General features: G+C 42.0%; 1 protein-coding gene across 7 annotated transcripts in view; it reads right to left on the bottom strand.

Annotated features, from left to right (window-relative positions):
* Positions 1–825: 825 nt before the first annotated feature.
* rnf111 (ring finger protein 111) overlaps positions 826–24358 on the bottom strand; it is a 29533-nt gene continuing 6000 nt past the window's right edge. For 2 of the 7 annotated variants that reach the window (XM_085761668.1, XM_085761659.1), the window contains 13 exons: positions 21424–21556; positions 13576–13730; positions 11892–12086; positions 10651–11051; positions 9511–9763; positions 8063–8426; positions 7011–7136; positions 6740–6857; positions 5756–5836; positions 4824–4919; positions 4445–4531; positions 3879–3982; positions 826–2380 (listed from right to left, as the gene is read on the bottom strand). In XM_085761668.1, the coding sequence (XP_085617794.1) occupies positions 2263–2380; positions 3879–3982; positions 4445–4531; positions 4824–4919; positions 5756–5836; positions 6740–6857; positions 7011–7136; positions 8063–8426; positions 9511–9763; positions 10651–11051; positions 11892–12086; positions 13576–13730; positions 21424–21556 (2231 nt within the window). In that variant the 3' untranslated portion in view covers positions 826–2262. Of the gene's footprint in view, positions 2381–3878; positions 3983–4444; positions 4532–4823; positions 4920–5755; positions 5837–6739; positions 6858–7010; positions 7137–8062; positions 8427–9510; positions 9764–10650; positions 11052–11822; positions 12087–13575; positions 13731–21423; positions 21557–24358 lie in introns of all 7 variants that reach the window. The other 5 variants (XM_085761703.1, XM_085761693.1, XM_085761684.1 and 2 more) reach the window with 3 other exon arrangements.

The raw sequence follows: 24358 nt of genomic DNA on the forward strand, positions 1-24358 counted from the left end.
CATCTCTTCCACCTGCTACATAATCCAGGTGCTTACACAAGGCTAATCTTCTTCTTCTCTTCTCTAGAGGCCAGAAACAACAGGGGTGGAGGCTCTTAGAAATACACAAATTCTAGACCATGGAATCAATTTATATTTATTATAAATATCATTTAGTTTAGATTTTATGGGGAGAACATAAATCTAATTTTTGTACTAAATTTGTAAATAGTGAAAAGGGGAATATTAGGTTTAATCAGGACATACTGTAACTGGAATTGTTGAATAAAGGAAGCATGACTACACTGCTTATTAAAATGTGCATAATTCCTCATTTTCCCACTTTACAGCCACGCTTCCTTACCTGTGTAAATGAAGCAATAACCTATAGAACAAAAAACACTTTTTGGTTGAATTGGTCACTTAAAACCATTCAGAGACAAAAAACATGGACTGTGAAAACAAAAACTTTTACTGAAAGAGGAATTTCTCCTACAAAATAAATGCACTATGCACATGCTGCTTATCCTTGTAAGACCCTGGTGCCAATCCCAGCTGCCATTGGCTGAGGTGGAGTTCACCTTGGACGGGTCACCAGTGTATCACAGAGCCGACAGATACAAACAACCACTCACACTCACTCAGACCTGCATGTCTTGTGGGATGAAGCCGGAGGAAGCCCAAGCAGAAAATGTAAAAAAACAAACATGCAAACTCCACACAGAGAGACCCCAAAGACTTCTCTTTCTTCTGTTTTCAGTATTTCATAAAACCGCTTTTTAATCGACAATCCCACATTCACACAATCGTCTGATTTTCAAAGAGGACAGCAAGGAAAAGACTCGATTAAGAGTTATCCAAGTTTATTAATATTATTTTTTAAAACTAATATAAATCCCACAGAATATGATCCTGGTGCCTTTAAGTCAATGAATGCATGGATACCTGCTTAAAGTACTGCATTTCAACACTCCATTCAAAATATCTTTTTTTTTTTCATTCTTTTTTCATATTCTTCAGAGTGGAAATACATGGCCTCAGCGCACTGTCATATTTACTACTATTCTCCTACCTTTTTCTCTCTTGTGCAAGTCTATGCGAGTGAGTTAGTCAACAGTATTAGTGTTTTTCTTTCCGCAGCAGCCAAAATGGACGCTGCTGCTCAACTACAGAGAGACAAAAGGGAGGGTGGATAAAATGGTTTTGAAGTGTGAGAACAAACAGTAAATATTAATCCCAAATTGAGCTGTGTATTTCCCTCTGAACACACACACTGGAAATGAAAAGTCCACACCACTGCCAGTTTCAAATTGGCAAAAATGATCCCAGGTTGCAGGCTCGTGCAAAATTTTTCCTACACATACATGTAGACCTGAGATCTCATCTTACAGAAACCTAATATATTTAACTGTCACAGGCCTGTCTGCCGGAGAGCAACCCCAACAAAATGAAGAAAAGATTCACAGCAGATTTTCCAACAATCGTTCAGTTTAGATAGAAAGAACAGTCAAGAGAGGGACGTGACATTCTTTTTCTTGTTCTCTAAAATACATCGGATGGTGGTGATAACGGTGTTTTTTAGTCAAATGAAGGTGCTGGAGGGAGGTGTATAATCGTAGCAAAGCATGTGCATATTCTGGGAGTGAGGTGAACATTGGAGTTTATTTCCACTCTAGAAATACTGGGTGTGCACTAATACAGCAGCTGATCTGTTAACATATTTCCCTAGTTAGGAATGTCTTGATTTACTTAAAAAACATCTTTCACTAACAATCCACATCTTCTAAACATAAACTAATCAATACAATGATTGGTAAAATGAATCCTGCAATGTTTTGTTTTTTTAAACCGGAGGTTGACATTCTATTCTAGTAAAGCAAGGCATTAGGTTTTACAGAAATGCGTCTTTACTAGAGCAGCTATCCTCACCTGCAAATTGTTAGGCTGTGTTAAGCCCACGTTATATGTGCAAAGAAATGCATTGCAAGGAAACATGCAGAGAAACAAAAACAAATATGACACTTGAGGAAACAATCAAAAGCTACATAAAAGCTTTATAAATACAATAAAATCTTAAACCCTTAATGGAGAATTCTAGCTGTTGTAGTAATATGTGATAGCTGGCACTCTAGGCTCAATGCTTTTTTGTCAGATATTTTTTATTTTCTCGTAGTGGAGCTGCACAGGTAATTCATGCCATCTTTGGTTGACTGCAGTACTGAAGAGAAAAGTAATATGATCTCAAAATAAACTTTCAACAAAAGTGTTGTTAGAAAAACAGCATCAACTCTCAGCAGACAACTGCGCCTCAATGTCCACTCTGCAGATGGGGCACTTCTTATTGGTGAGGAGCCACTGATCCACACACAGCTGATGGAAGAGGTGCATACATGGTAGGCGTCTGCAGGGGAAACACAAAGTCAGTAAAAGAAAACAACCCTGCACTTTGGAAGCTACATCTGTAATTAAATACACTTGGTTTTTTCTTTTTTATCAACCCACATGTTTGGTGTGCCTCACTTTTATGGTTGGGCTGTTTTAGCCCACTTACTTCTCTAATGTACTTCCTGATTATCCCCGTTTGTTTAAACTGGTGTCATGTTTTATTATCATTATCATCATCATCAAATCCCACGAAAAGACAATAAATTCATCACACTAAACAAATGTTGTTTGCTGTGGCCAGATCCTGATACAGCTTATTCCTCTTGTGCCAAAGAGTTTCATTGTTTTCCACAGAGCACTAAAAACACTTGATTACACTGTGTGACCTCTTCCTTCATTATTTCAAACATTGACACTGTGGTTCATTTCCATCTGTCCCAAATGCACCATCCAACTCTCTAGAGCATGTTCCCAATTTATAAGCAACATTTCCACAGAAGGACTTTAACATGTTAGTTTTGGTCTTTTCGTGGGATATGTTGACACTGATACACTGCAAAAACTCAAATATCTTACCAAGAATATTTGTCTTATATCTAGTCAAAATGTCATTTCTAGTCAAACAAATCTCATTATACTTAAAATAAGACTCATCACATTAAAAAGTAGCTTGTTTTTAGACACTTTTTACTTCTTTCAAGCATATTTTCACTTGAAATAAGTAGAAAAATCTGATGGTGGAGCAAATTTTTCTTCCTGATTACAAACACAAAAAACTTGCTTTCACTGGCAGATTTTTCTACTTATATCAAGTGAAAATCTGTTTGAAACAAGGGGAAATTATCTAAAAACAAGTTAATTTTTAGGTGATGAGTCTTATTTTAAGTGGAAAGAGATTAGTTTTGACTAGAAATGAGATATTTTGACAAGAAATAAGACAAATATTCTTGGAAAGATTTTGAGTTGCAGTGTATCGTCTGCCTTCTCCTGTAAAAATACAGACGAGTGACCTGAGAAACAACGAGGCTTCAAACTGTGAAGAACATCTGACTGGATCAGACATCGGTGGTGTTTGACCAGAAACATTTCATGCAGGCACACACTCAAAAATCTCTACAATCCTTAGAGCTCATGACCGTGAATAATGTAGTAATAAAAAAAGCTAAATTTCTTTTAAAGAAATGGGGGGGTGAAACTGAAATGTGGCGGTCATCATCTCCTTTCATACCAACAGAGGGCAGAAAATCCGCTTCAAAAAACCTGAGCGAGTGCCAAAACCAATTCCTTGAGGCCGGTAATTTTAAGGCACTCTGGGGTTTTCTGCTGATTACTGAGACCTTTGGGTTTTTAAAAATGATACCTCGAGAGACGGTGGCAAAATGGAACAAATACACCTGCCATCCCACAAGTCTGTGTTTAAGGGCTCACAGACACGCCCTCCTGAAAGCATAATTGAACACGCTCAAAACTGTGACAACAGGCGGAGCAAACACCCAGGAGGGGAAACCATTTACCTGACGTCCTCCCCCTCCTCCAGTATTGAGAGACAGATGGTGCATTTTTCTTCCGTGTCTTCATCTGCCCCCTCGTCTTCGTCTTGCTTACCATGCAGCTTTCTCTGTTTGTGAGAAACGTTTGGACACGAGACTTTTGATATGCAGAATCGATCGGTGAAGCAACCACAACAACAGTCATTGCATATGGTTAATAATCATAATAATTAATCCACTCTCTATTAAATAAAAATGTTACACTGCTCTACTAAAAACCCTGTGGTAACATTACAAATACATGTATTAGGTGTATAAAAAATATAATAATGCCTTTGAAGAGGTAACTATACTCAGAACAAACATTTCAACAAAAACGTTAAATTCCTTTGGGGACAGAGAGAATGGTCATTTTGTCCTGAAAACAGAAAAAGAAAACTTTTCTATCTGTTCACTCTATACTAAACAATTCAAAGTTATTCAAATCATAGTCGTTAGCCGAATTCCCTGGCCCCCAAGACTAAAACTAACATCTACTGTACATGTGAGCAGAGACATGTTTCCAAATTGATTTGTTCATTATTTCTCACCGATTCTGGGGTTGCGTGCATATTTTTCCCAATAGATGCCCAAGCTTCAGGGGTTAACTGTTGGTCAATGTCTCTCTCCAACACCTTCTGTATTGGGTGGCAGGGTGTTAGATTGCTTATTTAGATACATTTGGAAACCTCTAAGGAAACCCCCCCCCACCTCACCAATATCTTCACAGCTGCAATCTCTGGTAAAAGACACTACAGTATTTTATACTAACATCAGACGTTTGAAATGAGCACAAAAGACCACTGCCCACTCTGTCCCAGAATGCACTGCAACAGAACATGCACAACTATATACAGTATCTACAAAAAACCCATTGAACACCATATACAGTACATAGCTACACACACATACACTCTCACAGGTCCTCACCTTCTTGTACTTGTGTGGGTAAGTGCACCTCTCTATGGTTCCCTGAGAGGCTCCTCGGTTCACAGTCCCCAATCTTTCCTCTAAATGCAGCAGGTCCTGATGGGAGGCAGCACAAATAAACTGCTTTAAGAGACTGACTGACACATGCACAGAGGGGAGGGGAGGGGGGGGGTTGTTCTCTTTTGTGCAGGAAACTGGGGCACACTTTGCCAGGTAGTTTTTTTTTTGTGGGAGTGCTCTTAAAATCGGTTGTTCATTCAGTAACCCACATCAATCTGGTGGCAACTCAAAGAGCTTGCCAGTTAGTGATGTCTTTACGAGCTTTAATGATCACATTATGACCCGATCACAGCCTCTCACAATAACTGCTGCATACAGGTGACAATGTGCCGGAAAATCGATCGAATGGCAAAAGTTGTAAATTACCGTCTGTGTAGTAAAGGACATGAAAGTAACGTTAAATTATATTCACTTGGCCAACTCCTTTTGTCGAGGTTCAGCATTTCGCTCTAAGACATCTACATCTACATGCAGGGCAGAGCTCTGGTATCAAACCACCAGCCTTATAAGTTCTGGTTGCCCCGAGTTTTCTAACACATCAAACCGCCCACAAGTGTGAGTTGGGGTTCGAAATCCCCATAAACAGCCACAAAGTTTAGATGTTTGAGTTCAGATTTTGTGTTTTGTTATGATGTGAAACATTTTCCTTGTGTAAACGTCCACCAGAGCTCTAAATCTTTTACTCTCTCCTTTTCTTCTCCCCTCGCTGCGACAGCTGTGTTTATCCAGTGTCAGTGTGTATTCTGAATACAACGAGACTAAACACTGGATGGTGATGCAGTGATAACGTTTTTTTTTTTTGCCTTATTTGTACTCGGGCTTATAGAAACACACTCACCATCAGTGGCGATCAACAAACAGACAGTCCTCACCTCGTAGGTTCTTCCAAAGCCAGTCATTCTAGATGAGATGTACCGAATGTGTGGGTAGGTCACTTCAGATATGCCAGTGTGCTGTGAAGGAGAGAGCGAAACATGCGCAACACGTTAGACTTAGCCCTGGGAAAATGCTGTGTTACATAAATAAACGTGGTCCTTCTAAACCACAAGGTTACGGTACTTTACCACGTACACTTTTTGCAGACCTGATTTCATATCACAGGCTCCTAAGCTTCACTGGGGTTCAAAAATAATCTGTGCTGCCATATTAGTGCAGTGTATTTGGGTAAATAGCTGCACCTAGACCGGTTTAGACTCTTCCTGCATGTGAACATTGTTCCCACAGAGCAACATTTGCTTTACACGCATCTTATAAAAAGAGAAAATTGTATATTCCTATTTCTAAGAACCTCTTGTTCTGAAAATGTATATAGGTGCTTTAAAAATTAGAGGGGCACATGTTCACGTGGCTCATATGTTATGATGAAGGTACATAAATTTAAACTAATGAACTCTGCAGAGACTGTTCATCAAAATTCCCTTGTTGATCCTCTGGTTCCTCTTCTCTACCCTCTAATTCTGAGCTCGCGAGCTATGATTAACTGGATTCACTCAAAACATTAGGGAAACTTTCAACCGTGCCTCGACTTCATGTGCACCTGCATTGATACCACACAAGAGAACTGATTTGAGGTTGACGAAGGCAAAAAAAAGAAACGGTAACATTGTGAAAATGTGGACTATATTTTCACAGGATCTGACTTGAGGCTTCTGGATTTGTTGAGTGTGCATTTGAAATGCCTGATGAGCCACTATTAATTGCTAATGCATAATTCATGCAGTTCACCAAACCATCCTTGAAATAACTGATGTTACAAATAAGGAGCCAGCACCATTAATCTCAGCCAGACTTCATATAAAAGTGATTCTTTTCTCATTTATGCTAATGTATGCATGTGTGCTGAGGGCTTCTCTCACCATGAAGGGAATGGGGAAGTGGTGCAGTCTGGGGGGAGGGTGGTAGTGGGGCAAGTGGGAGTGCAGGTGCCCTGAAGGGTACGGTGCCACGGTCACTCCAGCCTCGATGCCAAGCTCCCTGTTGACAAACACACAAACAGCCGTTAGTCCGGTTCGCTAGAACTGAACTTAAAACCATTAAACATTTGTAATATTTGATGAGCCGACGTTAAAACTTGAGCTAAATTCGGATTAAAACCACCGGCTGGGCCTCGCTGCCTCTGATACTGACCATGCTGTTCTCTGCTCAGGCTGGCGAGGGTGGGAAGACATAGTTTGCGGCACATGTATGTGGTGTCCATGGCCGTAGTTGGGGTGCATTCTGTGGGGGTGAGGAGGAGGACGCTCGTGTGCTCGTCTGCAAGGAAAGGACAAAGTAGGGATGCACGATTAGTCATATTTTCATCGCCATCACGATGTCAACATGCACGATAAACACATGACCTGAAATGCGATGAGGATGTTTTATTTACAGGTGCACCTTCTACCTGTAACCTGAGCTACACCGCTAGATGTAACGCAACAACAACACAGTTCTATTGTATACCGCATCCTCAAACGCGTCCACGCGGCATCAATCTGCATATTTGTACTGGCATGACTTCTCACGTTTAGTCGACTTAAGGCAGGTTTGGTGTCACGTGATGCGGCCGTTGACCATTCAAAGTTATGCATCAAGGGAACGCGTTGCTCTGCAATTCACCACCATGCCACTAGGCGGGTGTGGCTGTGTGTTTGTGTGGTTTCAGATGTCCAGGAGGTATTTGCCTTATCACGATCTTTTATCTATAGAGCAATAACTGACCAACTGTGGAATAATCTACCTCACTACCTCTGTTGTACTGAAAGTAAACAGGTATTTAAAAAGAAATTGAAATCCTATTTTATACGAGCTGTACACGAGTAAGAGAGTGGTTCCATTTTGCTGTCTAAGAAAAACTCTGTTGAAGATTTGTGGAAATTTTCAAATGTTTGTTTTAACTTTTTAACATTTGGTATATTGTGATTGACTGTAAATGTAAATGTATGATATGTTGAGGATGTGACGTTCTTGTGTATATTCTGTGTTGTTCCTTGTGGAGACACAGGAACCGTGTGGTCAATATGCACCTGAATATTTGCTTACTTATTGCAAGTCATACCGTCATTGCGATATTGAACTGTGTCATCGCACATCGGACATTTTGCTGGTATCGTGCAGGTCTAGGACAAAGCAGGTTTGACGTGGAGGTGGTTCCCAGCTGTAATTTCTTTTGCAAGAAATCTGATGCGCAGATTACTCACGTGGGGTGTTGCATCATCCTGCGCCTCTGGACCTCCATCCGCTGCAGCATCTCGTGTTGATGGAGCCTCTGTACAGAAGCCCCCAGTGCCGGCATATGGTGTGGCAGGGCCTGGTGGTCTGTGGGCAGGTGCTGGGCCAGTGGGGCACTTGAACTGGTGAGATGGTGGGTAGCGAGCTGGGGGGGAGGGGCAGGAGGCACGGCGTGGCCTGAAGGGTGTGATGGCAGTGGGGGATGAAAGGTGACAGTGTGGGGAATGACATAATCGCCTTGTGGAGCAGGCTGAGGTGTAAGTTGGGGGTTCCCGTGGGAGTGAGGGCAGGCGGAGGAGGGCTGATGGTGCAGTGAGCGTGCTAGAGAACCATCTGGATTAGAAGGGAGAGAAAAGAAAAGAAAAAAAGTCAAACATCTTTAAACACCAATGGTTGAAGCTGGAAATATTGTATTATTGAGAATAATTCCCCATAAGAAGGGTCAAATCCAACAATGCTGGTCATTTAAAAACATTGACTCATTGTTTTTATCTTTGGTTGAGCATTCATTTTATATTATTATATATATTCCAGGTAACAGAGGCACTCTGTGTTGCACACGGTATCAAGCTATATCAGACTTTGGCTACACAGGAAATACAGTATTTGTTTGTGGGATCAATTTGCTTTTGGTGTTATTTGTGAGATTTGTTGACAGTAAAGTAAACATGAAATGTCACCTGGCTAATTCTCTAAAGAGAAAAAACAAAAATTTTGTCATTTCTGACATAATGCAACAGCCAAAATGTGAATGCAAGAACCCTACACTTACACCTAATGCATGGCGAAAAACATCTTGGCTCAACGTGTTACAGATGATGCATTTGTGGCACAATATTTTTGTTGTTTTTCGGAACAAACCTTCTGCTAATATCATTACAGCCTTCTGGCAAAAACAAAATGATTTGAGTGGACTGCTGTGAGTCATCCATTGATTAAATATTCACTTTTGTATTTTAGTTCTTTTCGGTGCAGACATCCCTGCTATTTGTCTAAGCAGGAGTGAAATGAAGAGAAGTGAGGCAGAGAGTCAGGTAAGCGAGAGGTGAACTGAACACAGGCACCGGCAGCAACTGACTCTCTTACTACATCCCCACGAGAAAGCCTCGTCACTCGGCTTCACTTTCCATACTGAGCTATTCTGAGTAGAACGAGCAATTAACTACCTCTGCCTGGTACAGTTCCCACAGCACTTGGCACATAAACCATCAGCCTCTGTTAATTACTATTAGCATTAGGTTTTAGGAGTGCAGCTTTCTGCCAATTTTCCTAAGTACAGCACTGCAGATGAGTGATTTTTTTTTTTTCAAATGCAGCAGCAGAAGCTTGACTTTCTTCATTTGAAAAATTCGGAGAAAAATCAAGCCAGTGGTGAATGTCGTGTGTTTCTTGAGCTGCGTAAAGGCAGCGTACTCACAGGAGGGGTGGATGTAATGTCTGCAGGGCTGGGGTTGTGTTTGCGGCTGGGGCTGAGCCACCATGGAGGAGCTGAACGAGTCCACCACGGCTGGCTGGCTGGGCCCTGGGGTGGCCTGGGAAACAAAAGCAGGAGGCCGCGAGGTGGAGCCTGGGCAGCATGGGTCGAAGGCTGAGGTACTGCCATGAAAACTAGCCCCACCGTTTCCACCACTTCGAACGCCGCTGTTGCTCAGGTCCACCGGCAGAGTTTGCTGTGGGATGAAAACGAGGATTATTAAAGGAACAAGAGGAGCAAACATCTCCTGTGGAAAATTAATGGTTATGTTTAAGGGATAGTTTAACATTTTGGCAAATTGGCCCATTGCCATAATCCCTAGAGTTATAGCAGTAGGTTTGTTACCTTTAATTGTCGGTGCAAGCTGTTTTTAGAACGGCGGAGCAGAGCCGCGAGCTGCTCAGAGCTACGCTACAGAGGTTCATGGGATTTCTTGGTTTCCCTCATCAAACTCATCAAATACACAATCCAACAACTCCAAAACGCTCTCGTGGACAAGTTGTGACCTGCACATTCACCACGCTATGAGATAATAACAGAATGTTACGAGAAGGAGTTGTTTTCGAGGTAAATTCATGCAAAACCGCTGATGTGCGTTCCTGTTGGGGGCAGTTTTTCATCAAGCAGTCTCTGCACTTGCCTCGAAAACAACTTTGTCTCATAACGTTCCGTTATTATCTCATAGCGTGGTGAATGTGCAGGTCACAACTTGTCCACGAGAGCGTTTTGGAGTTGTTGGATTGTGTATTTGATGAGTTTGATGAGGGAAACCAAGAAATCCTATTAGCCTCCGTAGTGTAGCTCTGAGCAGCTTGCGGCTCTGCTCCACCGTTCTAAAAATAGCTTGCACCGACAATTAAAGATAACGAACCTACTCCTAAAAATAAAGGGATTATGGCAATGGGCTAATTTGCCAAAATGTTGAACTATCCCTTTAAATGATTATTATCTTACTTTAAATGCAGTCCAACACAGCTGACACACAAATAATACCATGTGCAGTGTGCAATGAAATCTAAGAAATCAGAAATACTATTGGACAACTGCAGTATGTTGGTCGTGTTGAAAGCAGCTTTGCCCTACCTGGTCGTGGTAGTGGGCTGTGTTGCCGCTGCTACTACTACTATTGCTGCTGCTAACTCCAGCGCAGGGTGCGGGCAGAGCGCTGGGACGCTCCACGGGGCAACTGGACTCTTGAAAAGGCAGGGTGCCCGGAGGCTGCGGTGCTGGGTGATGGACGTGGTGGAGGAAGTGGTGAGCGTTGCCGTGACCGTGGCTGTGACCGTGGCCGTGCTGCTGAGAGCCGCCGGTCTGCTGAGCGGATGACGCCTGCAAGCAGCTTGAGTGGGAGTGGCTCAGGGACAGGTGACCAGGAGAGGGGCCCCCACACGGAGAGTGCTGCTGACAGCAGGATGGGAGTCTGGGCATGGCCGTGCCCGTGTTTTCTCCTGTTGTACCTCCTGACAACCCTGGTCTGCTGTCATCTACGACGGTAACAGTATATGATTAGGAAAACATAGGCAGCAGAGATTTAAATGGCAGAAGAGGGAGAGAAATGCAATTGACTTATGGTGACATCTGACTGAAGTTCACACATTTAACTGGGAAATGGCCCAACCATTTTGCAGTTTAAAGAGGAACTATGCCGGATTTGTAGCTTAACTATGCTACATTTTACCTTAATTAAACAGCTTTGGAGTAATTGTGATGGTTTAATAAATGGCTTAATTTGTTACGAGGGAGATTGGAGGCTCTCTGCCTTCAGTGCGTGTCACTTATTGTGTCTCTTGGCTGAAAACCAGCCTTGCAAGATCGAGGCCACCGCCCCGGCGTCCCAGCTCTCGTGCACAACGCGACACAAACCCCCTAACCTGTAATCTCTTGTTTATGACAGATAAGACTACACGAACATAAACATCGTACTGCTCATTTGATTTTTCGCCGGCGATGAGGCAATCAGTGGAGCAGATGTTTATGGAGGAAGGTAACATTAACAAGAGATTAGTGATTAGTGACGTAAAGAAGTCCATGTTTCTCACAAGATGAGATCTGGGACAACGGGTTGGAGGCGCTGATCTTGAAAGGCTGGTTTTCGGCTAAAGAGACGCTAGGTGGAAAGCAGAGAGCCTCCATTCTCCCCGTAACAAATCATTTAACCATCACAATTAGTCCGAAGCTGTTTAATCAAGGTGCAAATCTTGCATAGTTCCTCTTAAAATGTGTGAACAGCTAACAGGAAGTTGGGCCAAAGCTACATGTGAGTAAAAGAACTGAACTGAACTGGTCTAGAGCAGCTGGTTTCAACATGCTGTGTCCTGTCTTACCCTCTGTGGCTGTACGAGAAGAGCCACTTGGCCTGTGTGCGTGCATACTTTCAGGTATTGAGCCTGGGCAGCTAGTGGAAGGGCCTGGGGCATCATTGAGCTCTGAGGTAGAGGCATGATGGGAAGATGACGACGAGGACGACCTGACTGTTTGAGGGTGAATGCTGCTAGAGGTTGTTGGCACAACTGAGAGATCTGGGGAGAAAGAAATCAAGTGTTCATTTCAAGAGGAGGAGGAAGAAAAGAGGATTAATGGCAATTGTGCTCTAAGGGAAAAATACAGGTATCACTTAACTAGAGTGTCTGCATTAACTAGAATTACAGCCATGCAGTTGTGCGACTCCACCCACCAGCGAAGTTGCAGGAAATATAGTCACAATCTCAGTTACAACGTTGAGTAATGGCTACAAGTGTTTTTGCAGCACATAAGCTGCCAAATCTGAAGGAATTCACACAATGCATTCTACAGATTTCCTATTTCACGAGGCCAAAAATGTGTGTTTGAGGGCCCAGTTACTTTGACCTTTGCCCTCCCAAATCAAATCAATTTGTCTTTGAAGTGAACATTTGAAGAAACTGGATGAATGGATGAACCGACAACCTAAAAACATTAACACCTCTCCCGTGTCGCCAGCGTTGAGCCATAAAACAGAGGAGAAATTAAAAAGCAAAATAATTGTTTGCTTGAATTTCTGTTACTGTCAGAAATAAGAATTATAGATCCTTAAAATGTTGTAAATATTTCATCATGATTAAAATCAAACATATAAAGTGGTCTGGGACTATTATGTCATGTTATGTTAGTTTTCAAACAGATGTACTCTAATTCCAAACATGTCAACATGTATACGGGCCAGTTGTTACTTGTAGATTATAAAGCATGATCTTCACAGTTCATACGACCAGTTAAAATCCGTCTTGACACTGTGGAAAAGAAGAATCCATGTGTGGACTGCAACATGTGTGTACTTGTCTGCAGAGGCTCAGCAGCCGCGGAGAGGAGCAGACCCTATTAGCATTCCAGTGTGTGAACTCCATCTGCTTTTCATATTCACAAATTAATTTCCCCTCTTTCGCCAAAGAAATGCAAATACACTAATACTCAGCGCTCTACAGTTTTTCTACTCCATCATGGGCGTGGGCTGATAAAGACGACTGACATTGAACTTAAGTCACAAAGGTCACAAGCAGCCTGCTTTTACATGATATTCAGTGTACTGTGGAAAAGAAATTCAAATGCACATAAATATGATATTGCTTGGGGTTAGTAATATTAAGGGTTAATGAACATTAACAAAACACTTTTTATTCTCATGACTGTCTGGTTGTATTATTCATATTTAAGCCATGACATTTTAGTTGATCTTATAAACTGAAGGAAGAAGGAACATCATCTATAAAGATTTCATCCCATATCAACACTGAAAACCTGCATCTCCTTGACCTGACCTCTTGAAATTGACTACATACATAACCACAGTCACATTTGAGACAGATGTGAATCATGTGGGAATGAGGATGCTTTATAGATTCATTGTTATGTCAAAGGTCAGGGAGCACACAACAAAACAGGAAAAGGAAGTGGGCAGATAACTAGAAAAGTGAGACCTAAATTAAATCAAGCGTGGTTACAATGGAGCTCATTATGGCGCAGGATGGAGGCCTTTTCAGGGGTCATTCTTACCGTCTTCATCAACAGTGAGGTCCACCACCTCCCCGGCATTCTGACGCAGTGGTTGGATGACAGTGGAGAGCCTGTGACGTCCACGAGGCTCCTGGAGGCGACTCTGGGAGCAGCTATTAGCCCAAATTCTGCTAAGACCCCCCACCGAGCGTGACCTGTAGACATACAGACAATAAAAAAAAGAAAACATCTATTACACCACACAGCATAGCACAAGACTACTAGGAATATCCTCAAAGCTCAATGAAGCATTTGTTTCACCATTCAGAGGCAACTGGATTTTATGGAGGTCTTTGATTATGTATCAATTAGGTCATCTGACTTTTACCCTTTGTGACTGAGAGATTCTTTAGTTTAACATAACACATACCCCTAAAACTGAAATGGAGACCCAACCTTAGCTTACATTTAATTAATTATGAAGAACACATGTATGATAGTGATATATAATATCTCTTGTATCAAGACTGATCACATAAGAAACCAGAGACAGTAGTGGCTCTGTCAGAAGCTACACACGCTGTGTCATCACTCACAGCCCGCAACAACTTCCATCTAAATCTTACAGTTTTTTTCCACATGCTTTGATTTTTTTTTTTTTCCTCTTCTCACTTGAATGCTCTGTACCTCTCCAGCCCTGCCTGCCCCTTTTCTTCCTTTTAATTTTCTCTCTCAGGGGCTCCTGTCGCTCTACCCCTTGCTCTCTGAGACTGGAATGAGAGGCTGGGGAATAGTCACATTTCCCCCCACAGTGCCGTAAAGCCAGGTGATCAGAGGGAGGAGGGATGAGCCCGAGGGAGACGGATAGGAGTATGGGAGTGCCGTAAAGCTGGATACCATGGAGCTTTGTGGCTAGGGGATTTCACTGCTGCTCCCTGAAGGATTTTTAAAACGCACCAGAGCAGAGGGGAAAGGCTGTATATCTAAGTGCCAACAGCACTGCCTTGTTAACCACAGCTTCTGATGTGTAAAACTAAATTATAGACCAACTCAGCAATTTTTACTGATTAAATCATAGACACATTAGAGATTATCAAGCAATTCAATAAAATCCTTACTAGAATAGTTCTTAAATCTTTGTGTTTGCATGGATTTCTTGCAGACCAGAGTCAGATGGGGAAGATGATTAAGTAAATTAAAAGTGGTTGTTGGTCTCGATGTATATGTGATGTAATGTTTTTCTTTGAGTTAGCCTTGTGACAAACTAGCAACCTGCTTGGGTATTACCCTGCTGGACTGTGAAGAATACATGAGAATAATAATAATAAAAAGTAATAATTGTGTTGATGATCTGTTTTTTAATTCTGTCTATGTAGCATTAGCTCTAAATTAGACATCAATTTAAAATTGGGGTCTTTTTTGTGAATGGTGCTTTTATGTGAAAGCTGTAGTGAAACAAGTAACTTTACAAAAAAGTAAAATATATTTCCACAGATCAAAGGTGTGTGCAGGAGTTTAATTACATTATCCTAAACGTGTTAATGCATAAATGATAGGATGTAATCTTATAGACTTGTTAAATTATTGATATCTTCTCCATTATGCAGAATGCTCAATTAAGAGTTTGGCTTTGATCACATTCCTCAGATGCGTCTCAACTCAGGAAATGCTGTTTATGATGAGGGGGGACTCACATTTACTCACATTGTTTGAGTCCAATTCAATTTCCTGTGAGACAGGCTGCACAACAATGAAAATAGAATTAATGAGGAAGCTGATTAACTTTTTTGAGTCACACAGAAAAGTAGAGGTGGGAATTGATAAAAATTTAGCGATTCTGATTCCATTATGGATATTGCTTATCGATCCAATTCCTTATTGATTCTCTTATCAATTCTCATCGGGTGAGGGAATAAAAGAGAAATGAGTTTGCATTAATGGCTCTAACACTAAAAAAGGAGACAGGACCGACCTGCCTGGAGAGTTTACCACTATAGACCACTGTGGCCTGTGGGGCAGCTGTGCTAACAGGAGTTATCACAATGTTTCCATTTCATGATTTTCACGCATTGGTCCTATTTTTCTCACTAGTTATATTTCACGTGGCTACGAACAAAAAATCTCTTGTTCAGTCCGGTAATGTCGGGTCACTGTGGGTGTGTAACCACATCATCTCCAGGTAGAACAACTGTACAACACCTGGAGCTGATAAACTAAAGGCTTGCATAAATAACAATTGAGTAAACAGCAACAGCATCGACTTGACGTGAGAGCAGCCCACACGTGTGTCGAGTTGCGCACACACACTACAGGTGTGTGTGTGCTGTAGGTGGGACAGACGCTGCAGTCACATCACTCAATCTACCCACACACCTTACAGGCTTCTGCCTCACACCATGATGGCTTTGTTCTGACCAAAACACAGTGTGTTCACGCGCAATTGCAAAAAAAAAAAGGGGGGGGGGGAGAAAAGCGGGATCGATAAGCAGACACACACACGATCCCAAGGAATTGATCCAAGTTGGAACCGGTTCTGAAGAGGAGTTCTCGATTCCCACCCCTAACTAACTTTGTGCATGGATACACAAACAGACTCCAATTGTGATTGGCAGCAAAACACACAAGGGCTGGTACGCAGAGGGGGGGGGGGCACATGGTGGTTGTGTTGGGGTCTAATTGGCCAGGCTCCTCACCTCTGGTCCCAGGGAACAGGTCTACCCACCAGGGAGGAGTTTCTAATTAAGTAGACCTGGGATTATTTTGTAAATATACGTTTGCCACCGCGACCCGCATGGAGTGTAAAAGTGGGGGTAGGTGGGGGTAGGTGGGTGGTGGGTGGGTGGGGGGGCAGCCTAGAGGAAAACAAAGTACATTGTAAACATGAGCACTATGGGAATGGGTGGCAAGGCAAAGCTGAGGCTGTGCCAAGCCAACATGCTCCAGGGAGCGGAGCAGCGCTGAGCACTGTGGTAATGTAGAGTAAACTGCTGGGACCGACGCTGCCGACAGCCAAGGCTGGGAGTTTGGGAGTTGAAGGGGAGGAGATCATACAAGGCAGGAATAGCTCGGTGCAAGAGTGGTAAACAATTTGAGACATCAAGTTTGCACAGCTGAAAGTGTTGAGTATGCCTCAACAATCGAGGATACCACGGCATCACTTTTCTAACTGAGTAGAGAACTTCAGATACTTAATAACCGGGAGCACTGACCTGGCCTTTTATCAAACACAAAGAAAATACAGAGCAACATGAAAGCTCTTCATGCTGATACTGCTTATTTTAATATTTTAGCAACAATTTAAAAATGTATATCAAAGTTAAAGGGTTCAAAAATGTCAAGGAGGGAGAGAAGGAAGGAAAATATGAGAGGAGAAGACAGCAGCAGTCTCATTTGGGAAAGTGGGGTTTATGCCACCACAAACATGACAATTAACATTCAACACATGATATAATATACTGCACATTGGATTCCTGATGACAGTGTGTGCTGTGGTGAAAGAAAGTTCAGTGACATTCAAAAAGTTCTGTGCTCCTACTGTTATGCATGTCCTGAGCTGAGCTGCAGAACCAGGGCAGAGACTGATCAAGGTCTTTTTAAATTGATCCATATCAGCTATGTAATCCTTGTTTATTGTATCTCGCTGCGCTCTGGGTGAAGCAGCTGCCAAACATGCCCCACAGTGCACTGTTAACACACGAGAATGTTCCCCTAATGCACTGCTGCGCAAGTCTGGAGTGGCATGAACAAATAAATAACAGCCAGCAGTTCACATTAGAACATTTTTAACACTGGTGGTGTGTCACAGAGCAACATGAGAGGAGCAGGTCTGGATGTTGAAAATGATGGTCTTGCTCTGACTTCAGTAACATTTTTGAACCGTGTAGCACAGACACTGCAGCATTTGAAAACTTCATTTGAACTTCCACATTTTTAAAAAGCTGTGAAGGAAGAGAGACTGCCCACATCATGCCCAGTTACAACAGTAACTGACGGCCACTCTTCTGTCCAGACATTAAAATAATTACTCATAGACACTGTACACAGCACTACAGCAAACCATTAAAAGAAAAGCTTAAAGTCCATGTGAATGTTGGAGGGAATGTTATTTAATAAAAAAATAAGAGATCACAAGTGCACTGTGAAGCTGGTTTGAACAGCTGAATGTAAATATTGTGTTATTTGGACTTAGTCAAAATTAAATGAATGGGATCAGAGGGAACTGACCAACCCAACCAAGTAACCAGTAAAGGGGAACTACTTGATGAAGACATCCTTAACCACTACAGATAAACCAGCCAGGCCCATGACACAGCATGTAGATGTGTTCTACTGATGCCCTCCGGAAATCTAGTTAGACCTGCCACCGTCTTTTTATGAATCCTAATCACATTCAGTTTACATGACACTTGAATAAACTGAATTACTGCCTTAATCCGACTATAACTGGACAACTGAAGTGCATGTAAATGCGTTAGTCTGACTAATATCAGAGTTCTCCAGCTCCGATTAAGACACCCAGATAATGCGATTGGAAATCGATTTTCTTCAGCAATGTATGAGCCTTAGTCGGACTGAAACTGGACAATGCATGACATGAAGTCAGATTAGACGCCAACATCGAATTTTGAGCATAGCTCGATTAAACTGTGCATACTTTAACATTTCAAGTGCCTAAAACCTTATTTCCTTCTTATGGTTAAACTTATTTCATTGTGCAATGATTCACTCGGCCCCTCCCTGCCCGATAACTCTGCTTTCCCTCTCTCAAACACATCGACAACAAGATGTTTATTTGCAGACAAAGCGAGTTAAGTGAGATCCAATCACAAGTGGTCAATCCAGACTCATGTGGAGATGCATTATAATGCCAGGTGTGTGTGGAGCTGTCCACTTGTGATCAGATCAACCTGAGGTGCATGTTAATGCCAGGTCTGAACAGAGCCCACGTTGACATTAAACAACACACAAACTCAAGCTCACATTCACAAACTGCCCCACCGGCAGTATAAATAAAGATTTCAATGCTCATTCTGTTGGCCTTTGATTCTCCGCCCTCCCACTCCCCTGCTGCCCATCCCCCCTTTAGACGAGGCTCATCTCTGCATTCTCTGGCGAGCCAGAACATCTCTGGAAGTCAGGAAAACAGGCAGATTACACAGGCTATGGCATCTCAAGCCTGGTGGAATAATTTCTGGGGAATATTTTCAGATATTACTGATAGATTAATATGAAGTGGACAAAGAGGAATACTGTTATATGAGTGTTTCAAAAAGGGGAGACAAAAAAAGGTTAACACCGAAGCAGAGGTTTGTGAATTGAGCTGCATAATCACCTTCATAGGGAATGAGTGGTGTATTGAGATAGTATTATGTGGAGATAAAATTCTCAATGGGGTGAGAGAAAAATGGAGGTAGATGGTGGGAGGATGTCTCTTTTGTAAATGTATTACTCTCATGCTGTAAATATTTGGCAGTTACTCTGAGAAACAGGGAACTATGCTCCGATTCATCGACTCATTTTCTGAAAGCCAAGGAAGAATACCCTTCATACCAGTAACATGTGGCTAACATGTGGCTTTAAATAGCTTAAAAGATTTGGGCTATTTGTTCTGCTGAAGAATTGATATTAAAGCAGATATCAGTGGCACGGCCGTTTCGGCTAATGCTGTGTTCAAGGCAGGCTTTTGAAACCGTAAGTTACAGCTTCAAGTCACAACTACGACTTGGTAGCGTTCCAGGTAACCCGTAGCTCGTGTTTTTACCGTCCTGTTGTCTGTGAAAGTTCCCTATAACGGCCACTCGTAACTTCCGACCCGTGAACTCGTACCAGATCGAACTGGTATGACTTCACAGGAAGGAAAAACACAAAGTACGAGTTTCCTTGAACGCACCATGAGTTAGCAGCCCCCGCCCTTGTCAGGCATCAATTGGTCCTCGTGCTACGTCACCACATTCACGCGCATCCCTTGGCTGCACACACAGCCCTTCATGCCGTTCTCTCTCCTCATTGGATAACACTTGTATCCCACAAGGAAATTTTTCTCCTCGGGTTACAGCAGAGCAGAGTGACGGAGAGACTCGTGTTTAGGCTGAAATACTTCATGTAAGTGATTGCTGACGGAAAATAGGACTATTTAGGACTTATATTAACAAAAACATTCCACTGATATCTGCTTTAATTGTATTCAATCAAAAGGTTTTTTCTGTGCAGTGTGCAGTGACTGAGAGAGAGAGAGAGAGAGAGAGAGAAACCTGGGCTCCACAGTAAGTTGTATGCAGGTGAATCAGCTGGGTGCTCCACACAGAAACAACAGTTTAACTAACTTTAAACGTAATAGACTGTTACAGCAGCAGTTACTCACATGATCTAATCAGACACAATCAATAAATGTGTGATGATGATACTAGGAAGAGATAAATAACAGCAGCACTGTGCACGGCTCCCTTCAGTGGTTTCTCTGCTGTAGAGAACTTGGCATGTAGCTCTACAATGTCGCAGAGCTATGGGATCCACATGCAAAGCAGCCCCAGTAGAGACACACCACACTCCATACCAACCTCACTATACATCAACACCCGACCTGCATTTACTCCTTTTCCTACTTGTATCAAAATGGTGGAACCTGCATGCGCAGACGATCACACCCAATGGCCATACTTAGGTTAAATCCACAGTGGAGTATCCATTTGGCCATTAATATAAGGAATGTTGAGCTACCCTGACAATAAAGAGTCTATATACAGACTTCACAGTGTACAATCAAATCACAAGGTCCACAGAAACCTTGAGAGCTCTCTTGCAGCATCATCCACTTCTCCATTATTTGTTCCAAACACTCATGAGTTTGCCTGAACGTTGCTACACACACACACACACACAGCTTCCGTTTATTGCTTGCTCACGAGTGCAATCAAAAGTGCAATAACTCACAAGTATGCTAAACCCACACTGCCCACTCCAACCGCTGTATTTCTCCAAATCAGCCCTCTGCCCCGGTGCCTGGAGCACACAAGGCACCGAACCAAAAGCAGACATTAGCAGCAGCAAAACATTTCAATTTACTGTGATATGAAATCAAAAATGACTTTAAGACTACCCTGATAAATAAATAACACATACAATGACACAACCATTATGGATTTACAGTATACTCTAAAGAAAGCAGAACAACACAACATGATCAGTCATGCAAAAGTCACAGATGAGAAGCTTGTCCCCGGTCCCAGGCTGCAGCAGACCTGATTACACACAAGTGTAAATTTTAGTGAAATCAAAAGATCAAGTGATATTTTTACTACACCATGTGAGTTTAGAATAGATCCTCCTTTGCAAATAACACCTCATGGGGCCAACAGTAGGTACTATTCTTTTCAGTCCATAATCAAGAAAACTACTATTACTTCTGCTACTGAGAGAACATAAGATAATTGTCCCTGAATGTGAAAATCCTATTCCCATTAAAAAGGGATTCCCACACAAAAGTGTTTATGTGATCTGCAGTTAAGGCATGATACAATGGTAGAGAAATAGTTGTTTAATCTTGTTCGCTGAATAATTTTCACCTCCTGTTGAGTGGGAAAAGATAATCTCTGCCTATTGTGTCTTGCTTACACTTGTTCAAGATTCCTTTTCTGTTGTGCATACTGTCTAAAACATTTTGCAAGTTGCTTCAGAAAGAAAAAGAACGGTCTAAATAGAGGTGGTTAGTCTAAAAAAATAAAATAAAGAGAAAATTAAAAAGCTGTCAATGCACCACATTACAGTCTAACCTTACTTAGGTAGCCTACATCAAGAAGAAAAAAGATATGTGCAGTATAAAATAAAAAAGGATATTATGTTACACCGCATAGATCTATGAGAAAGTCAAACCACCAAATATAATTTCACAACCTCGCTGATGGTGCCTACCTGAACCCATCTCCGACCGTGACGATCTCCACCTCGCTGTCTGTCGAGGTGACGTTGATCTCCTCGCTTGCAGGGACAGCGGGGGCTGGAGCCGGAGTTGCCTCAATCACCACCACATCCTCATCGAGAGCACCTGAACGCATCAGGGGAAGTTAGTACGGTTTTTGACACCCATCGTGCAATATGACAAAGACAGGGAGTTCAATCAAATTCACACAAATGTACATACGTGAAATGAAAACATACGTATTTGGCTACAACACTTTGATCAGATGGAAATATTTTGTTAGTGATACATAACATATTTAAATCTTTGTATGCAGTCATATGAATTTACTTTTGCACAGCTCATTATCCTCCTTTTATTTCTAGTCTCTCCTATAACTACTGTGTCCTGGCCAGACTAGTAGTGCACTACTACTCCAGTTCCATCGTGCTAACAGTAACATCGTCAGGCTAAGAGTTCAATTCTTGGCAGAGGAGAAATGTGGGTCAGCAGTGCTAAACTTTGCACCAACACTGGCTTTTCTTCCTTCACCCTTCGCAAATCTCTCCTGCGAATGGTTACCTATGCAACAGATCCTGCTCCGTCCTAAAAGAACTGAATGAAGAAAGTCTGTTTTTCTCAATTGTTTGTTCATATGTAGTTACCAGTAAAATTATGACCACAACGCTTTCAAAAACTACTTTTAAGAACTGAGATATGCCATCTTATGTACAGTATCTTCAGAACAAGGCATCCTGTAACAGATGCCTTGATCTCAACATCATTTGTTCTGTCCAGGATTACAGTACACGAGGAGACAGAGGACATTGAGAAGCTCTGCATCAATCTGCTTGCTGTTCAAATATGAAAACCTATTCATATTATTTCCAAAAGCTTCCTCACTTTTCTTTCAGTGCCTGAAACTTTTACCCTGGGCTTAATGAAGGTCACTATCAATACCTCATCTCCATGAGTCTTGCATGTGTATTAATGTCATCCAAATCATAAACAAAGAGACCCAGTTCATCACAGGCACGGCTCAAACAAGTTAGTCATAGCAAACTAATCTGAGACAAATGAATCATTCTTCTCAGCCTTGTGAATGGAGACACTGCCTCTTCCAGAAGCAGGCGATGCCTCCCGAATATATCCGAACGCATTGCTCAATCCATATATTTATTTAAGGCTGAAGCAGAGATCTATCCATCTAGAACTGCAGTCCTCACCAGCGATGAACATAATGTATGACATATCGTCACCGAAAATATGTTTATTTGTGCTCACAGTCACACGTCTGCTTCTAATTATTGTCACAATTTCTCAGTGTAAGTGAGAGTTGCTGACTCATGCATTTGGTATATGAGTCAAAATTACATTCTTAAGCCCTCCACGTGAATCTCACACAAAACCCTTTCTGGTAGATTGTTAATAATGTAATGTAAACTATATCACTGTTGATCTGAACTCTTTTTGTCAACCTATAAGAATTGACACATTAGGATTCACTTGATTATTTATACAGTGAAAATTCATCTGACAGAACATTTCTCCTTCACTAGGGGAGAGTGTGTTTTCGTGAACATGACTAAGTGACTTGTTGTATTAATGTCCATAAACTCCCTGTGTGATTTCTATTCCGGTGTCTCCTGAGAGCTGCTGCTTAGCACCCTCAGCAAGTCTAGCTGCCTGGCACTCAGGTGAAGCCTTCGTGTAGTCTTCAAAAACAACAACACCTTTCAAGTTGGTAGAGAAGAACTGTAGCCAATAATGTGCCGTGTTTTGTTAGGTGAACAACACAGACTAACTACTACTCTTCTTCATATGACTGTACAACAGAAGCTGGAGCAAATATCATATGTTGTCACTCAAGCAAGCAAGCTGACAAGTTGGGAACAGGGTGTGTTACATTTGACATTGAACAAACTCATACAATCTTAATGTGTTATAATATTAGAAATCCAGCTGTGACCTGCATCGAAGCATATTGTGTTTTCGCATTTTAATATCTTCTGTTGAACTTAAGTTAACGGTAGGATTGACTTATCACACATCTACGTGATGAAGGCAGGTTTCATCACTTGTTTCCTCGCTTTCCACCCTGCTGTAAACACATGCCTCGTTTCCCCTGCGAGACCTGCTGTTTCTATGCAGAAGCCACCGCTCAACGGTGTCTGAGATTTCTCCCAACTGCCTCCCACCATGGAGGCACAACAACTAACTTTCCATTCTCCCCTAGGGCCACAGCAGCAGAAATATACCGCTAAGGCTAAATGGCTACATGAGGAAAACAACGGGCTAAACTAACAGGTAGGGCTTTACACAGTATATATACTGTCTCCTTTTGTTAAAAGATGTCAGATCGAAAGGATAAAGGTGGCCTTCATAATATGTACACTGGGCTTTGCTACTTCACTGAGAAGAAGAGCACAAAGTGATGGTTTAGATTTAGGAGCTGCATAAAGCCGCTGTTCCAACAGGTACAGAGGACAACACTTTCCATTACAGCCTGCCAGGTGTGGGGCCCTGAAAAAACCCAGGGGAGTAGCTATTCTTTAATCAGTGATGCAAACACACTGAAAAAAAAACATGCAGACAATATTCTGATGCACGTTGTAACATTTATCATGTTTATGGAACACTCGAAAGCTGTAATATAGTTTATTACATTTTTCACAGAGTTGTGGGTTTTTTTTACGTGTTAAAGTGGAGGGCAAGAGGCATTAGTGAGTGAATTTCCACTCCACTCCTGCCAAACACTACACAAGGTGGGTCTCCTCTGTTTATAAGGGTGGGAATGATTTTGATTCAGAATCAGTTCTCAAATCAAAAGGATTTGTGTGATAATAAAAAAGAAAAGTTCGGAACTCTAACGATTTTTACTCCATCGTACCAGGCACCAAAACATTGACACTGCCCACTCAGCTCCAAGTGAAAGTGTAACGCTAACTA

This window comes from Trachurus japonicus, chromosome 3, assembly GCF_045865225.1.
Source record: "Trachurus japonicus isolate A0001 chromosome 3, Traja_1.0".
Taxonomy (NCBI): Eukaryota; Metazoa; Chordata; class Actinopteri; order Carangiformes; family Carangidae; genus Trachurus; species Trachurus japonicus.